Source organism: Ovis canadensis, chromosome 6 (genome assembly GCF_042477335.2).
Source record: "Ovis canadensis isolate MfBH-ARS-UI-01 breed Bighorn chromosome 6, ARS-UI_OviCan_v2, whole genome shotgun sequence".
Classification (NCBI taxonomy): Eukaryota; Metazoa; Chordata; class Mammalia; order Artiodactyla; family Bovidae; genus Ovis; species Ovis canadensis.
In genome coordinates this window covers 130,891,879-130,907,222 of record NC_091250.1, presented here as the reverse complement: position 1 = coordinate 130,907,222, position 15,344 = coordinate 130,891,879, and the positions used below count along the sequence as shown (strand labels likewise).

Here is a 15,344-nt window from a genome sequence, read left to right as displayed (position 1 = left end):
CTGGTCTTGTCAGGAGGTAAATCTACCAGCTCAGTGGGGAAAGTTGGCCCTTAGTAGTCGAAGCCAAAGGCTGGGAAGGGGCCCCCGGGGGTGCAGCAGGGCCCCAGGGAGCCCGCTGGTCCTGCGAGGCGCCAGAAGCCGGCCCCATCTCCCCTGGCCCTCACCTCTGCTGAGCGCTTCCTGTGAGCCCACTTCTCTTGTGTGTTTCCTTCTAAAGCCCCACAGTCTTGGGGGGCGGGGAGTGGCTGTGGGGTTATCTCCACTGAAAATGAGGATTCAAGGGTGGCTGTGACTCACAGCTGTCGCCTGGGGGAGCCACTGGCGTGAGTCAGGATTGGGGGGCCCTTCCCATGAGTCTCAGCTCTGCCCCACCCCAGCGCGGAGGGACGAGGTGCGGGCCCCGAGCAGGGTCTGTGTCCCAGTGAAGAGGGGGCAGGAGGCGAGGGCCACGGGGTCAGGGGGGCCACGATCATCAATGAGCAGAGACGGACCCCATGCTCCGTACTGCCGCCTCGCCCGGCCGCCCCGGAGCTTCAGAATCACGGACCTCCTGGGCCAAGCCAGTCCTTTCCCAGGAGGGGAAACTGAGGCAACGGGGGGATCCTGCTTGCCCAAGGGGGCAAATCCGGTCAGCTGCTGGAGATCCTAGACCCGAAGATCTTCAAATAAGAGCAGGAGAAAGCTGGGGGAGAGAGGGAGGGGAGGATGGAGACGGATGAATGGGAGAGACAGAAAGAGCAGACCTCGCGTGAGCCTCGGAAGGAGAGAAAACCCCAAGGGCCAGCTGTGTTCCGCCCCTCACCCCACCCAATGCCTCGAGTCAGTGCCACGGTCCCCAGCGGGCCCCTGCCTCCAGCCCATCTGCCTAGTAGGGACCAGAGTGGGCTCTCCAGGCAGAAGGGCCTCGGTCTCTCCCATCACCTGGGATGAAGGTAGCACCTTGAGCTTACCTGGCCCCAGGTAGCAGGTGCAGTGTCCAACTCACCTCTGCGTGCAGCTGGTGCACCTGGGAACTGGCTGTGTGTGCAGGCGGGGGTTGGGGCGGGGTGGGGAAGGAAGCGGGGAGGGTGGGTGGAGTGTGAGGGTGAGTGGGTGGGGGGTGACTGCGGAGTGGATTGACGGGCGTGTGGAGAGTGGACACGGGGCAGACAGGAGCCCGGTCGGCTGGCTGGAGCTGAGTGGACGGGGTGCCACTCTGCCCCGACGCACACCCTGCGACCAGCCAGGCCTCCTGGCTGGAGCGAGTGTTGGGCCTGGCCTTGCCCCCACCCCTCTGGGCCCAGGCTCCCGCCAGACCCCCTGATGGCCATGGCTGGACGCCCGTTGGTGCCCCCCAGGGCTGTGACCCAGCCCTCTCGGGAGCTCCCATCTCCCTGTCGGGGGTCTGCATGGGGGGCGGCGGGCCCTGCTGGCCACTCAGTCTCCCCAGGGGCACGCAGGCACTGCCCTGGCCCTGGATCCTCCACCCTTGCCTCTTGCTAAGACCCCTGAATGAAGGTCTTCCCTCTCGGGTTCCGTGGAGGGGCCTCCTGGACAGGGGGACAAGGAGGGCAGGGAAGGAGGGCAGCGGGGAGAGCCCCTACCCCCCCTAGAAGCCCCCCATCTGTAGCCGCATCACAGACTCTGTGGGAGCTCTTGTGTTGAGTTCAGTCGTTTGAAAAGAAAACTTGAGGACCGCTGCCCTGCCCTCAGCCGTGACCCTGTGCCCTTCACTCAACCCTAGGCCCACAGGGCTGCGCCAGTGCCTGGGGACCTTCCCTGGGGCAGATGTGACCCGACACCCTGGCCAGGGCCCTGCCTGACCCGTTTCTTCTGCTCATCAGAGCTGCCCAGGTTCAGTTTCCTCTGTGCTCCCACAGAAGCATGCGCTGTGTTCCTGCATAAAGCCAAAGCCATTAGATTGCTCTTTTTCAAAAGCTGATTTGAAAAGATCCAGGGGAAGCACTCACTGTGTTTAGAAGGATTGTCCGGGAGCACCGACCTCAGGAACCGGATAAAAGGCGTTAGATGTCCAGCCCCCAGCCCATCACCTGCTGTGGCCCACAGGGTTTGGTCGGTGCGGGGAGCGGGGTGGGGGAGGGCTGCCGCCGGTGACCCTCCCCCAGGGTCCTTCTCTGAGCTCCAGCCTCCCGAGTAGACATGGGAATGGGTCTGGCCCAGTCCTTAGCAGCCGGGGTGGGCAGTGCTGGGCCAGCATCTGGACCTCACCATTGAGCCCCAGCAGGCACCTGAGGCGGGGGCAGTGGCAGGAGTCTGTGGGCATGCAGGCCTGGTTCTAAGACCCCCAGGCATCCACCCACCCACAGGCCATTCTGTGCCAGGAGCCCTGTCAGCCTGCAGACACAGCAGGGCCCCTGCCCTCAGGAGGAGGCATGTCTGCTTAACCTGCTGGAAAATGACAAGAACAGCCAAGAGTTCCTGCAAGCTTTTAAAAAGTTGCATTTTTCCAAGCACGAGGATTGCATAGTGTTCGATTGATCTTTTATTCACCGCTCATGAAAATGCAAAGTCTATGAGTCACTAAAGATGCTCTTGGATGAATAAAAGAGAAGGACCAACTTACAGTGTCTTAAATTACATGGCTATTTATCATCTTAACAGGCAGCCATCTCACCCCCAGAGCTTGTTAATGTAACAGCTCAACAAAGTCATCAAAGACTGGCTTCTTTTCCCGCTTCTCCACCCCAACTGCCCCACCCCCAGCCTTTTGCATTTCAGCAGTGCCTGTCCTCATGGTCTCAAGATGGTTACTCTAACTCCAAACATCATATCCTCACAGGTTGACACTGAACCCTGGGGAAGTGGTTGGGCAGGGATGTGGGACAAAGGTGCCCTCCTCCCGCACGATTGCCCTGTTTGGTTAGTCAGGATAATCTCCCTTTGATGACAAACCTAGACTGTTTATTAAAAAGTAGAGAAATCGCATTGCCAACAAAGGTCCATATAGTCAAAGATACGGTTTTTCCAGTGGTCATGTATGGATGTGAGAGTTGGGCCATAGAGAAGACGGAGGACTGAATAATTGATGCTTTTGAGCTGTGGTGGTGGAGAAGACTCTTGAGAGTCCCTTGGACTGCGAGGAGATCCAACCAGTCCATCCTAAAGGAAACCAACCCTGAATATTCACTGGAAGGACTGATGCTGAAGCTGAAGCTCCAGTACTTTGGCCACCTGATGGGAAGAGCTGACTCACTGGAAAAGACCCTGATGCTGGGAAAGACTGAAGGCAAAAGGAGAGCAGAGGAGGAGATGATTGGATGGCATCACTGACATGAGTCACTGTCATCAATGGACATGAGTTTGAGCAAGCTCCGGGAGATGGTGATGGACAGGGAGGCCTGGCGTGCTGCAGTCCATGGGGTCGCAAAGAGCCGGACATGACTGAGCGACTAAGCAGCAGGGACCCTTTGATCAGGGAGGAGAGCGTTTCCCTGGAGGCCCTCACAGGCTTCCTATATGACTCACTGGCTAGAACTGGGTCACACTCCCTCCCACCAGTAAAGAGGAAAGGGAGGGCGGGGACTGACTGACTCCAGCCAGGTTCCTCCCTTGGTGGGTGTGTTGACACTCCAACCGCAGCAGGGTCTGTTAGCACAGAAGACAGCTGTGTTGAATTCTGACCCGGGATCCCAGCGTATTGGGGTCCCGCCACCCAGACGCTTGCTTGGCGTGACTTGGTTCACCCGAATATGAAAATCTGGGAAAGGAGTCGCGTCGTTTTCTAGGCCCTCTTGACGTTGTCAGGCTCGGGCTCTGCTGCCAGCTCTGGGTTCCCATCCCAGCTCTGCCACTCCCTGCTCACGTGGGTCTCAGACACATTTCTTAGCCTCGGTTTCCATTCAGCAACCCTACTGGGCCCCTGCTCTGATCCGGGCAGCGTTCTGGGTGCCTGGGATGGATCCATGAACAAAACAGACATCCTCGTCCTTGTGGAGATCTCGTTCTAGGGCCGGGAGACGGAGAAGAAGCACTAGATAGCGTAAATAAGTAGATTTTTATTATATACTGAAAGTGAAGTACTAGGGAGGGGAAGACAAGGAGCAAGATGAAGATGGAGTTGGGAGTGTCAGGAAGACACTCTTTTAAGTTGGGTGATCAGGGCGGTCTTCACAGAGGAGGTGACCTTTGCATGAAGACTCGAACGAAGTAAGGGAAGGGCATTGCAAGCAGAGGGAACAGCCAGGGCAGTGACCGTGGAGCAGGCAGATGTGCCGGCGGTTTCCAGGACAGCAGGACGCCTGCTTGCCCGGAGTAGAGTGAGGAGGGAGTGAGGAGGGCTGGAGGGGTTCTTGCAAGGACCCGGGCCCTGACCCCGGAGGAGGAAGAACGCAGGAGGGTCCTGTGTGTCTTAGTGTCGTGGTCTCTGGGTGCCGGGCTGATGTGAGGGGTCACGGCAGGGTGGGGAGACGGGCCTGGAGCCCCGGCCCGAGGCCAGCTTGGACGAGAGCCTGAGGGGGCGTCTGCTTCCAGATCGTCTTAGAACCCAGCCAGGTTCACGGCGCACAATGGGACTCTGGGTGAGATGGAAATAGGCCAAACACCCAGCGCACAGCAGGTCCTCGGGAAACAATGAAAGCTGTTACTGTTGTTACAAACAGCTTGAAACTTGCCTAGGACGATGAATCTGGTCCTCCGGACCTTCCACGTGTGGCCAAGTCCTGTGCTTTCAGAGCGTCTGTTTCCAGCTGGGGTCATCTGTCGCCCTGCTCGCGATGCCTGGAAAGCACAGGCCCCGACGCCAAAACGCCGAGAAGATGAGACAGCGAGACAGGAAAGCTGGTGCTTCCTGACCCGTGCGGCCCAGGGGCTGAGCATGCTCGTGTTTGCAGAAAGAGTGAAGATGGGGGAGGAACGTGTGTGTGTGTGTGTGTGTGTGTGTGTGTATGAGAGTGTGGGGTGTGTGTGTGCGTGATGTGTGTGTATGAGTGTGTGTGTGTATGTGTATTTGTGAGTGTGCATGTGTGTGTGCCTGTGTGAGTGTGTGTGTGTGTGTATGAGTGTGTAGGTGTGACTGTGTGAGTGTGTGAATGTGTGTGTGTATGTGAGTGTGTGTGTGAATGCATGTGTGTGTGTATGAGTATGTAGGTATGACAGTGCGTGAGTGCGTGTGTGAATGCGTGTGTCAGTGTGGTGTGTGTGTGTGCATGTGTGTGAGTGTGTGTGAGTGTATGAGAGTGTAGGATGTGTGTGTGGGATGTGTGTGACTGTGAGTGTGCGTGTACATGTGTGCGTGTGTGTGCCTGTGTGTGTGTGATGTGTGTGTGCATGTGTCTGTGTGAGTGTGTGTGTATGAGAGTGTGGAGTGTGTGTGTGATGTGTGTGATGTGGTGTGTGTGTGTATGAGTGTGTGACTGTGAGTGTGTGTATGTGTATTTGTCAGTGTGCATGTGTGTGTTCCTGTGTGTGTATGTGTGTGTGCATGTGTGTGTATGTGTGTTGTGAGTGTGCATGTGCGTGTGTGTGTTTGTGAGTGTGGATGTGCGTGTGTGTGCCTGTGTGAGTGTGGATGTGTGTGTGCATGTGTGTGTGTGTATGAGAGTATGGGGTGTGTGTGTGTGATGTGTGTGTATGAGTGTGTATGTATGTGTATTTGTGAGTGTGCATGTGTGTGTGTGCCTGTGTGAGTGTGTATGTGTGTGTGCATGTGTGTGTATGAGAGTGTGGGGTGTGTGTGTGCGTGATGTGTGTGTATGAGTGTGTGTGTATGTGTGAGTGTGCATGTGTGTGTGTGCCTGTGTGAGTGTGTATGTGTATGTGCGTGTGTATGTGTGTGCGTGTGTGTGTATGAGAGTGTGGGGTGTGTGTGTGCGTGATGTGTGTGTATGAGTGTGTGTGTATGTGTATTTGTGAGTGTGCATGTGTGTGTGCCTGTGTGAGTGTGTATGTGTGTGTGCATGTGTGTGTATGTGTGTTTGTGAGTGTGCATGTGTGAGTATGTGTGTGTGTGTGTTTGTGAGTGTGCATGTGCATGTGTGAGTGTGTGTGTCGTGCATCAGCTCTGCCTGTTGGTAACAGCAGGTGGGGTCGTCCACAAGGACACACCCCTCTGGGGATCATGGACGGCCATGCCCAGAGCTGGTCTGGGTGTCGGGGGGTGACAGGGACCAAACGCCTGTGTTCCAGAGCGTTTGTGGGAACCGGAAGCCGGGGAGAGCGGTGGACAGTCAGGGCAGGAAGGACTCTCAGCTGACGCGGGCCTGTTGTTTCCAGAGGGAGGGTCTGCGGCAGAGGCCAGGCTGCGGCCTGGGCGGGCGGTGACCCGCTGCCCCCAGCCAGCTTGCTCCAGCGCTGCGGACGCCTGAGTTCTTGGTCTGCCTGGCGCTGTGGCGTCAGCCGCTCTCTCCTCGCCCCAGGCACCGGCACCGGAGCACCCCTCAGCTGACCACCCCGAGGGACCGCCATCCACATCCCAGTCTCTTCCTTTGTGAGAGTCTTTTCCATCCGGAGTCCTCTTGTCTACAGACTTTGGTGTCTCTTTAAGGGACTGCGTGGGCCCTTTCCCTGCCGTGCGTTCAGCACCTTTCAATACCTGCCCAAATTCCTTCAGTTGCCTGGCCCACGGAAAACTTGGAGCCATTCCTCAGCTGTTAAACGGTTGCATGGATTCCAGCCGGCGCTCAGCTGATCAGTTTCCTTTGCCTCATCTTACTGATTTATTGTGACAACCGTGGAAAATCAGCATGATTAACCCTTTGTTACAGATGAGGCCTCTGGGGCTCAGAGAGGTTAAGTAACTTGCCCCAGGTCACACAGCAGCGAGGATCCACGCCCAGGCTTCCTGTCTCTAAAGCCCAGCGTTCACTTTTCACAGTATCCTGTAGTTATGCTGCGGCTGACACTGTGCGGGTGGACTTCTGTGGACGTTCACAGTCATTTCCTTGAGATAGAGTCCCAGAGACAGACGGCTGGGTTAGAGGGTAGGAGCCGTTCACACACTCCTTTGAGTCGGTGCCAAACGGTATTTCAGAATACCGGTTGTCTTCCCACCACGGCCCGCCCCCTCCTGACCGTTTCTCAGAAATGACCATGGTTAACCGCCAAAGAAGGGGCCTCTTGGGGTCACTCACAGCTGCTTGGAGCCCTTCGTGACTCTCAGCTACTTGCTTAGGCAGATGGAGAGTAAGGACAGCGTATTGCCTTCATGAGGACTTTTAGCAGATGACAGAGGATGAGGTGGTTGGATGGCATCACCAGCTGGATTGACATGAATTTGAGCAAGTGCCGGGAGTTGGTGATGGACAGGGAAGCCTGGCGTGCTGCAGTGCATGGGGTCGCAAAGTCGGACACACCTGAGCGACTGAACTGAATGTATTTGGACTCTGTTTTCAGCAGGCAGAGGTCTGGCTTTACTGTCTGGCCTTAAGCTTAGGCACCTGGGCAGCGACAGTCCGCTCCACAGCAGAGATGGCCTGGGAATGGGTGGGAGCGCGTCATGGCACTAGCGGGACCCAGCTCGCAGGGCAGAAACGCTGCTTTTATTCCGTCTTCTGGTGCCTCTGTGATGGAGACTTGGGTTTAAAGGGGCACTGGATCCCTCTGCACATTCTTCTCCTTTGAGGAATAGTCAGTGCCGTCATAGCTTTAAGAAGATTGGAAAATGAGCCAAACCCCAGAGCCAAGGGTGTCTGGGAGCCAGCCACCACTCAGGGCTGAATCGCTGCAGGCGGCATTGGCAGAGGACAATAATTCTGCACAGGCCCCAGGGCTCCTGTTCTTCCCAAGTCGGGGTGCAGCTGCTGGGGCTACACTGCGGTGCGAGATTGAACAAAGGGGTCTCGCCCTCGCCTGGGAGGGGGGCAGATCCAGAACCGAGTGCCGGCCTTGAGTCTGCCCGGTGGGTGACGTCAGTCCAACGACGACCTGGCCGGGGGCCCCGCACGAGTTGGGGCTCACGTAACGCAAGCTCGTGGGATGCCCTGTGTGCTGCCGTCCTCCCGGCTGAGGACGCGGGGCCCAGAGAGGCCGGGGACCTGCCCAGGGGCCCACAGCACGGTGCGCGGGGCGAGCCTGCATCACCCGGGCAGCCCCGGCGTCCCGGCTCGCAGCTGCTCAGCTTTCTGTCCAAAGAGCCAGCCGCTCCTTGGAGATGTGGAAGGAAGGATTTCCAAGCCCGCGGGCGGCTGTTAGCGCAGAATGGTACGTGCAGCCCTGTGGCCTAAGCAAGGGGGACAGGGGATGACGTGGAGACCCCCACTGCCTCGCCCCTCGCAGCGGGGGCTGCGCTGAGTGGGTCCCTCCCAGCAGGGCCACTGGAGCCCCCAGGTCGCTGTGGGAGAGTGTGCTGTGCGTGCTGACCAGTCCACGTGCTGAAAGGCGCTGCTGACTGGACCGAGCAGAACCCGGCCCCAGGGACCCTGAGACCCTCCGGAGATTCTGATTCCCGGAGAGCTCCTCCCGAATCTACCAGCCTGAGGAGCCACCTGCGGTGAAGGGAGGCTGTCCAGTTGCCCTTGCCTCCCAAACCTGCAGGGCTTTGTTGAGAGGTCAGGGCTCCCCGATCAGACACCAGGAGCTCCTCTCCACTGCCAGCTTCTGTGTCATCAAGACTGCACTGCAGAAGGCTTTTACCCTCCCCGTGTAGTGATCGTCTCCATGTAATAACAATGTATGTGTTGCATTCTGAGGTTCTGTGCTGGTCTTGGCTGTGCTGGGCCTTCGTCACTGTGCGGCTTTTCCCTGGTTGTGGCAGGCAGGCCTGCTCTCTAGATGCGGTGTGTGGCCTTACTGCGGTGGGTTCTCTTGCTGTGGAGCACCGCCTTTAGGGCACGCAGCCTTCAGTGCTTGCAGCCCTCAGGTTCAGCAGCTGTGGCGCACGGGCCCAGTAGCCGCACAGCGTGTGGAATCCTCCCGGACCAGGGACGGAACGCGTGTCCCCTGCATTGGCAGGTGGATTCTTTACCCCTGGACCACCAGGGGAGCCCCATCATATGTGTTGCTCTCATAGATTACTACTAGCAATTTTTACTAGTAACTAGCTTTTTACTAGTACTAGTAAAGTAGTACTACTTTGTACTAGTAGCTGTAATAACAACCCCATCCAGAATAAGCTATTAAATATTTACAACCTGTGACCATAAGAACCTAGATAGCTTAAAAAGCAGACATTACTTTGCCGACAAAGGTCCTTCTAGTCAAAGCTGTGGTTTTCCCGGTAGTCATGTATGGATGTGAGAGCTGGACCATAAAGAAAGCTGAGTGCCAAAGACCTATTGCTTTTGAACTGTGGTGTTGGAGAAGACTCTTGAGAGTCCCTTGGACTGCAAGGACATCCAACCAGTCCATCCTAAAGGAAATCAGTCCTGAATATTCATTGGAAGGACTGATGCTGAAGCTTAAGCTCCAATACTTTGGGCACCTGATGCAAAGAACTACTCACTGGAAAAGACCCTGATGCTGGGAAAGATTGAGGGCAGAAGGAGAAGGGGATGACAGAGGATGAGATGGTTGGATGGCATTACCAGCCCGATGGACGTGAGTTTGGGCAAGCTCTGGGAGTTGGTGATGCATAGGGAAGCCTGGCGTGCTGCAGTCCCTGGGGTCACAAAGAGTTGGACAGGACTGAGCGACTCAGCTGAACTGACCATAAGGAAGGGCTTCCCAGGTGGCCCTGGTGGTAAAGAACCTGCCTGCCAATGCGGGAGACACAAAAGATGCCGGTTCGATCCCTGGATCGGGAAGATCCCCTGGAGGAGGGCATGGCAACCCACCTCAGTATTCATGCCCGGAGAATCCTATGGACAAAAAAGCCTGGCAGACTGTAGTCCATGGGGTCGCAAAGAGTCAGACACGACTGAAATGACTTAGCATGCACGCATGACCATGAGAAATTTCTGATAAATTGAGCTCCGTGTGGACTGCGGGGTTTTTGTTGTGGAACCATTGGCGTTTTCCATCTCAGAAACGCCCCTCTTGCAGACGGTTCTGTTGGGGAGGGATAGAAATTGGCTTTCCAGGCAGAAGGGGGATGAACACCTGCCTTTACGCAGAACCTGGCTCTGGGTTTTTAAACAGAAGTCCATGGTCTTGCTTTGGCATCTCCACTCGACTAGTTAAAGTTGCCCATTCTTAGAATTTCCCAGAAATGATAACCTCTGCAATGAGTTAATCTTTAAACGTTGTTTATGTATTTGCCTGTTGCAGCGTGTGAACTCTTAGCTGTGGGGTGTGGGGTCTAGCTTGCTGAGCAGGGCGCAGACGCAGGCCCCTTTCCCTGGGAGCAGTGAGTCTTAGCCGCTGGACGACCAGGGAGGTTCCCTCAGTTAATGTTTTGATGAAAACGTTTAAGCATTGATTAGAAGATGGGCTGCAGAGTTTTTGAAGACCCTAGCTTAGGGGCTGAGACGCATGAAGACCCCAGATGGACCGGATGGCAGGGTCGTCCTCCGCAGGGAGGGGCATGAAGGCTGCTGCCTTGGGAACCAAGCCTGGCTCCCCCGTGCCCTGGGGCCCGTCCTGGGGGAAGGCGCCTCCTCCTCTACCTGGCAAGTCCCCCCTACCTGGTCCTCCCAGGGCAGGAGGTGTGTATTAGGGTCAGTGCCTGCGTGCCTGGCCTGTCTACCTCCTGCAGGAGGTCCGGCCTCATCACTGGGGGAGACGGGTGCGGAGAGTCAGGAAGCCTCGCTGTGGCCTGGGGGTGATCATTTGTCCTTATGGAATCTTCCCATCCAGAACAGGGCCTAGCACATAGTAGGTGCCCAGGTACTGACCGCCTCCCCCATCTGGTATTTCTGTGCTGGGGACAGCACAGCTGGAGGGGCTGGGGGCTCGTGGGCATCTCCCCTTCATCCCTGGGGGCCTCAAGGAGGCAAGGAGACCCTGGACTGGCCCCCCCAGCACGGCCTCGTTCTCTTGCTGGGCTAGTGTCCCTTTCTAGAGGCTTCCACAAGGAGGTCCACTCAGCTCCAGGCTGAGGGGCCCAAGCTGGAGTCTGAGCCTGGACCCGGCATCCCAGGGATTCAGTGAGCCACCCCAGGTTCCCCCCTGAGGCCGGTGTGTGGCCCGTCAGGACCCGGGAGCTGGTGGTCGCCTGCTAACTCGGCTCTGCCTGTGTCCCCAGCGTGTGGCTGTGACCTGGCCGAGGGCGGCTTCTTCGTGCGGCAGGGCGAGTACATCTGCACGCAGGACTACCAGAGGCTGTATGGGACCCGCTGCTTCAGCTGTGACCGCTTCATCGAGGGCGAGGTGGTGTCGGCTCTGGGCAAGACCTACCACCCCGACTGCTTCGTGTGCGCCGTGTGCCGGTGAGTGGGGCCGCCTCCCTCTTCCTTGCTTCCCTCTCCTCCCCTGCTCCTTCCTCCCCCTGCTCCCTCCTCCTCCCTGCTCCCTCCTCCCCCTCCTCCCTCCTCCCCCTGCTCCCTCCTCCCCCTGCTCCCCCCTCCTCCCTCCCCCTCCCTCTTCCTTGCCTCCCTCCTCTGTCTTCCTTGCCTCCCTCTACTCCCCCTCCTCCCTCTACTCCCCCTCCTCCCTCTACTCCCCCTCCTCCCCTCTCTCCCCCTCCTCCCCCTCCCTCCCCCTCCTCCCTCCTTCCTCCTCCCCCTCCCTCTTCCTTGCCTCCCTCCTCTGTCTTCCTTTCCTCCCCCCTCCCTCCCCCTCCCTTTCTCCCTCTGGCTCAGGGCCAAGTGTGGCAGACACACCCTGACCCTGCCCGGAGGCGCACCTCTGTCCAGCCCCACACCCTGCGGGCCCCCCGCCCCTTGCCACATGGGACTGAGCCCTCTTCCGGGGATGCAGAGGCCCGTGGGTGCCGAGGCTACCAGCTCATGGCCGCCAATGGCTTCCAGGGCGCGCTCCCCTTCCCTTGCTCCGGCCTCCGCGGCCCCCTCGGCCCGGTCCTGTCCCGTCTGCCGCCTCGGCCGGGTCCTGTCCTGTCTGCAGCCTTGGCTGGGTCCTGTCCCGTCTGCCGCCTCGGCTTGCCTTCTCTCATGTTGGTGCCGCGATGCCCTCGCTTCATCCCCTCTGAGCCCACCCACTGGCGCTCCCCTCTCCTCTGCTGTCCGGTAGCTGCCCACCTGTGGCCCCCGTCCCTGGTCTGTGGGCCCCAAAATCCACCAGGCAGCGCAGGCATCTCCCCAGGTCCCCCCGTTCCAAAATCCCCCCAGCTTCTGCCCCGCTCGGGCCCAGAACTTGTGTGCCTGGAGTCCCACCAAGGCCTCGGTGCTGGGGCCCCTGCTTTCCCCCCGCCTGTCACTGCTCCACGCCGCCCCCATGGCCTCCACGAGTAAGTGTGGGCCGCCAGCCCTGCTGAGAGGAGCGCCACGGTGTGCTCCAGTCCCTGTGCTCCTCCGCTCACTCGGTCGCCTGTGCAGGCGTTCCTCAGCACCTCCACGGGGCCAGGCCCCGGGCTGGCACTGGTGACTGGAGCCGCCTTAGCCCGGACCCTGCAGGGCACAGCGTCCAGCGACACAAGGGCACGGCCAGACTGGCCTCCCCTGGGGCCTCTGCCTTCCCTCTCTCCTCGTGGGCCCGCTGCCATCCTAGCCGCACAACCCACTGGGCACTGTGTCCTGGAGCTGCCCGATGCGAGTGCCCACAGGCAGGGGCTGGATCAGACTTCTCTCTGGTGCCCAGAGCCTGGCACGGAGCAGGTGGGCAGTGAGTCGTCCCTGGAAGCAGACTGAGGGGCTCACCCTCAGCCACAGGGCCGCGCCCACTCCCCTCTCTGCCCTGCACCTTTGGGGCTCGGAGAGGGGTCAGCGGGCAGTGGGCATCCTGCCCCCTCCCCCTCCCTCCCCCTCCTCCTCTCTCCCCCTCCCTGTGCAGCCCCAGATACATCGCTCCCAGGGGAATGTTCCATTTCTAGGAAACAGACTGAAAACCTCCGGGTTCGTTTTCTCTCTGTTCTGTCTCACCCCACCCAGCTGAAAGGGGACTTTCTGGAGTGCTGTTCCTGAAGCCATTTTCTGTAGTTACAGCCTCTGCTCCAGACAGAAATGGGAGCTTTGTCAAGGGTAGGGGAAAGTGCTGAGCCAGGAAGCCAGGATGACAAGGGGCATTTCTAGTGGAGGGCCACTGCATGTCATGGCAGCCTGTCTGGGTCGAGTTGCCCCCAGGGTGGTCTGCATGTTTGATTTCTCTGCGCGTAGCTTAGAGACATAATCACCGCGGCTTTGAAGGGTCACCTCTGTGATCCACCCTTTTAAAAATAACAGCTGACGGCTCTGTGGTTCTGGAGTCACCGGGCCTGGACTTATCCATCCACTATAAACAACTAGAAAACAAACCAAAAAAAAAAATAGACAAAACAGTTGTTTTGGGGGATACCGGGGCCCAGGCAGCCCAGGACTAACAGAGGAGTCGAATGCCGGGACCCCGGTGAGCGCCCAGACTCCGCCCCCAGGCTGTTTCTTGAGCCAAGGAGGATATGGCGTCCTCCCTGGATTAGAGAGACAGCCACAGCCAGAGCAGCGTGGCCGAGGGGAGAGCGCTGTGCAGAGCGAGAGTGCGGGGGATCGTGTAGCGCTGCCTTTGGATCCTGGACCACAGTGAACAAAATCCCGGACTGTAAACTAAAGACAGGAACCCAGCGTGCGGTTTTGCATGCTCCTAGTGGCCGAGCTTTCTGCAGGACCCAGGCAGGGAGGGCCCAGGTGACTCTGGCTCTGAAAGGCAGCAGCTGTGTGTCCTTGGGAGAGTTAACCGCCTTTTCTGAACTTCAGTTTTCTCACGGATAGAGGAAAATGAAGACCCACGTGGACAAGCACGTTAAACAGCTGTTAGAGGAGGCGGGAACTAAGAGTCTGTCATGGAACCTGGCTGGCAGCAGTGGGCGTTCAGTGAACGGCATTGTTGCCTTGGCCCGGGTGGTCAGGGGAGGCGGGGTCGGATGCGGGAGGCCACAGCCTAGACTGCCCGGGGGATCGATGGCTCGCCGCCGTGTGTAAGCGCCAGCCGGCCCCCGCCTGCCCTCCCCACGGCCTCGTGGTTCCTCCTGCTGGCGTGATGGGGAGACCGCGGCCAGGCGGTCCAGTGGCCAGTCTGAGGCCGGCTGGAGGGGCCGCGGCGGCGCCTGCGCGGGGAGGCCCTGCGTCCCGGGCCTGGTCTCCGGGAGAGGGCCGCGTGGTGTCCAGGGTGGTGTTCTCCCAGGAGAAGAGCCGGGCTGGGGGGGATCCTGGCTGGTAACGCGCTGTCTTATTCCAGGTCGCCCTTCCCGCCGGGGGACCGAGTGACCTTCAACGGCAAGGACTGCGTGTGCCAGAAGTGCTCCCTGCCCCAGTCAGCGGGCAGCAGCGAGCCCCTGTGCCAGGGCCTCTGGAGTAAGTGGGCGAGGCAGGGCTGTGGGGGGCGGCCTCTGCGGTGCTGGGAGGGGGCCTGACGACTCTGGGGAGCAGTGGGAACGGATAGCTGCGGATAAACACACCGCAGGGAACCGGGGCCAGGGGTCTCGGGCGCTCCCGCCTCCGAGCCTTGGCTCAGCCCGGGACGCCCCCACCCCCTGGCCCTGTGTGCACTTCTGCCTTCAGCCTGGCTCTAGGCCACCTCCTCCAGGAAGCCTCCCGGCCTCCTTCTGGCCCTCTCCCTCCAGCACCCACACTCAGCTCCCCACCATTCATTCCACACCACCCAGAAGCCCGTAGGGAGGGCCATGAGGAGAGTGGTGACCTCTGGGCTCCTGTGGTCTGCGGCTCTCTGATAACTGCTTCATCTCCTGGGAGCTGAGCCAAGGCGTGTATGCAGTGGGTGCTCAATACATGCTTCTGAATGGAGAAGGGGGTTGTCAGGAGGCTGTGGACCTGAGGCAGAGTGAGAGCAGGGCGGGGGCAGAGAGGTGCTGGCCTCACGGCCTGGGTGGCTGTTCTGGGACCAAAGATGGGACAGAGGGGTAGGGAGGGAGCCCAGCGCTCCAGGACGGCTCCCACGAGCTCCCACTGCAGAAACGGGGTGTTCAGAGCCCACCCTGCATGCAGGGCCAGGGCCATATGTCCTGAGACAGAGGAGGGGTTTCTGCTGACCCCCAGAGCCAGCCCCTTGCTCACAGTCCCCTCCCCACCAGCCCACCTTGTTCCTGACACTGGAATCTGCACAGAGAAGGCTGCATATCCTTCCGGAGCCAAATGTCGGCTTCAGGCGCTGCTAAGAATTTTATCTGATAAGTGAGGTGAAGCCTTCATCCCCAGGGAGGCAAGCTCACAGCAGGTCCCACTGGGGAGGCTGTGGCTCTGGGGTCTGCTGGGAGAGGTCTCCATTCACAGCTTTCTCTGCAGCTGAGGTTTGAATTGATTGAATTGATTGAATTTGAGGATGTGCTCCAACAAACAATCCTATTATCATTTAATCTGAAATAGCAAAAAAAACCAAAACCAACAACTACAGCATAATTCAAAAGGCAGGGATTCGTTTGAACAGTT

The 15,344-nt window shown here is 58.8% G+C and overlaps 1 protein-coding gene across 29 annotated transcripts in view; it reads left to right on the top strand.

Moving 5' to 3' along the window:
- Positions 1-15,344, top strand: part of ABLIM2 (actin binding LIM protein family member 2) — a 167,770-nt gene that overhangs the window by 49,978 nt on the left and 102,448 nt on the right. For all 29 annotated transcript variants that reach the window (XR_011257882.1, XR_011257883.1, XR_011257885.1 and 26 more), the window contains exons 3-4: positions 11,057-11,240; positions 14,137-14,252. Coding sequence is in view for 20 of the 29 variants with exons in the window: in XM_069594823.1 (XP_069450924.1) it covers positions 11,057-11,240; positions 14,137-14,252 (300 nt within the window). In the remaining 9 variants the exon portion in view is untranslated. The remainder of the gene's footprint in view (positions 1-11,056; positions 11,241-14,136; positions 14,253-15,344) is intronic.